This window comes from Brassica oleracea, chromosome C2 (assembly GCF_000695525.1).
Source record: "Brassica oleracea var. oleracea cultivar TO1000 chromosome C2, BOL, whole genome shotgun sequence".
In the NCBI taxonomy this organism is placed as follows: Eukaryota; Viridiplantae; Streptophyta; class Magnoliopsida; order Brassicales; family Brassicaceae; genus Brassica; species Brassica oleracea.
Window position 1 is genome coordinate 30,963,191 of NC_027749.1, and position 1,105 is coordinate 30,964,295.

The window sequence follows — 1,105 nt, forward strand, 5'->3', positions numbered from 1 at the left end:
ATCCTGGTCGGACTACCTTTATGACCTTGTATGGACCTTCCCAGTTTGCTCCCAGTTTTCATGCGTTACGTTCGGTAATGTTTTGGAAGACCAGGTCGCCTTCTTGAACCTGCGATGGTGAACGTTTGAGTTGTAGTATTTTGCGGCGGCGTGCTGGTAATTTTGGATTCGTATGAGAGCTTGATCTCGCCGCTCGTTAATAAGATCGAGTTCGTCCAGCAGTATCGCGCTGTTAAGATCTTCTCGTTCGGGGAGGAATTTTCTCTGTACTCCGGGAAATTCTACTTTTGCGGGGATCATACATTCCATTCCGTAAACAAGGGCAAATGGGGTTTCACCCGTAGCCCGTCTCGGGGTCGTACGATGCGACCAAAGAACTCCTTCGAGCTCTTCTGCCCATCGCCCCTTTTTGGCTTCTAAGCGCTTTTTTAACCCGTCGAGGACGGTTTTGTTGATGGTCTCTGCCTGGCCATTGCACTGCGGATATCTGGGAGCCGACTTGGTCAGTCGTATCTTTCACTTCTCGCAGAATGCTTCGAATCGGGTAGAGATGAACTGAGATCCGTTGTCTGTCACGATTTTGTAAGGGACCCCGTGTCTGGTGATGATGTTCTTCCATACGAAGTTCTCGACTTGTACGTCTTTGATACTTGCGTAGGAATCTGCCTCGTCTTTGATCATAGTTGGCCAGTAATAACCATGGCGTTTTATTTTTACGGTGAGAAATCTTCCGCCGGAATGGTTCCCACATGATTTGGAATGAACCTCCTCCATTACTCTTTTTGCTTTTTCGCCTTCGGCGCAGGTCATGAGTGGGCCGAAGAATCTCCATTTGTAGATTTCTCCTTCTACCGTTACATATCCCGCGGCCTGGGTCTTGATTTTGCGGGCCGCCCATTTCTCAGTGGGAAGCGTTCCGTTGATTATGTATGCTCGGATTGGCTCTAGCCATGGGCTGTCGCAGCCGTATTCTGACTGATCCACGTTTTCTTCTGGTGGGGATTCGACTTCCTCCGCATTTTTGATTTGTGCTCGAATCAGATTGGCGACCACTGGTGGTCCGATGCTTGGGTGTTCGATGAACTCGACGGGGATTACTCGTCTT

The 1,105-nt window shown here is 49.3% G+C and overlaps 1 protein-coding gene across 1 annotated transcript in view; it reads right to left on the minus strand.

The window, feature by feature from the left end:
• Window positions 1–18: 18 nt before the first annotated feature.
• Window positions 19–1,105, minus strand: part of LOC106323999 — a 3,293-nt gene continuing 2,206 nt past the window's right edge. Inside the window, exons 4-5 of the mRNA XM_013762029.1 lie at window positions 640–1,102; window positions 19–477 (exon numbers count right to left, since the gene is read on the minus strand). Coding sequence (XP_013617483.1) covers window positions 19–477; window positions 640–1,102 — 922 coding nt within the window. The remainder of the gene's footprint in view (window positions 478–639; window positions 1,103–1,105) is intronic.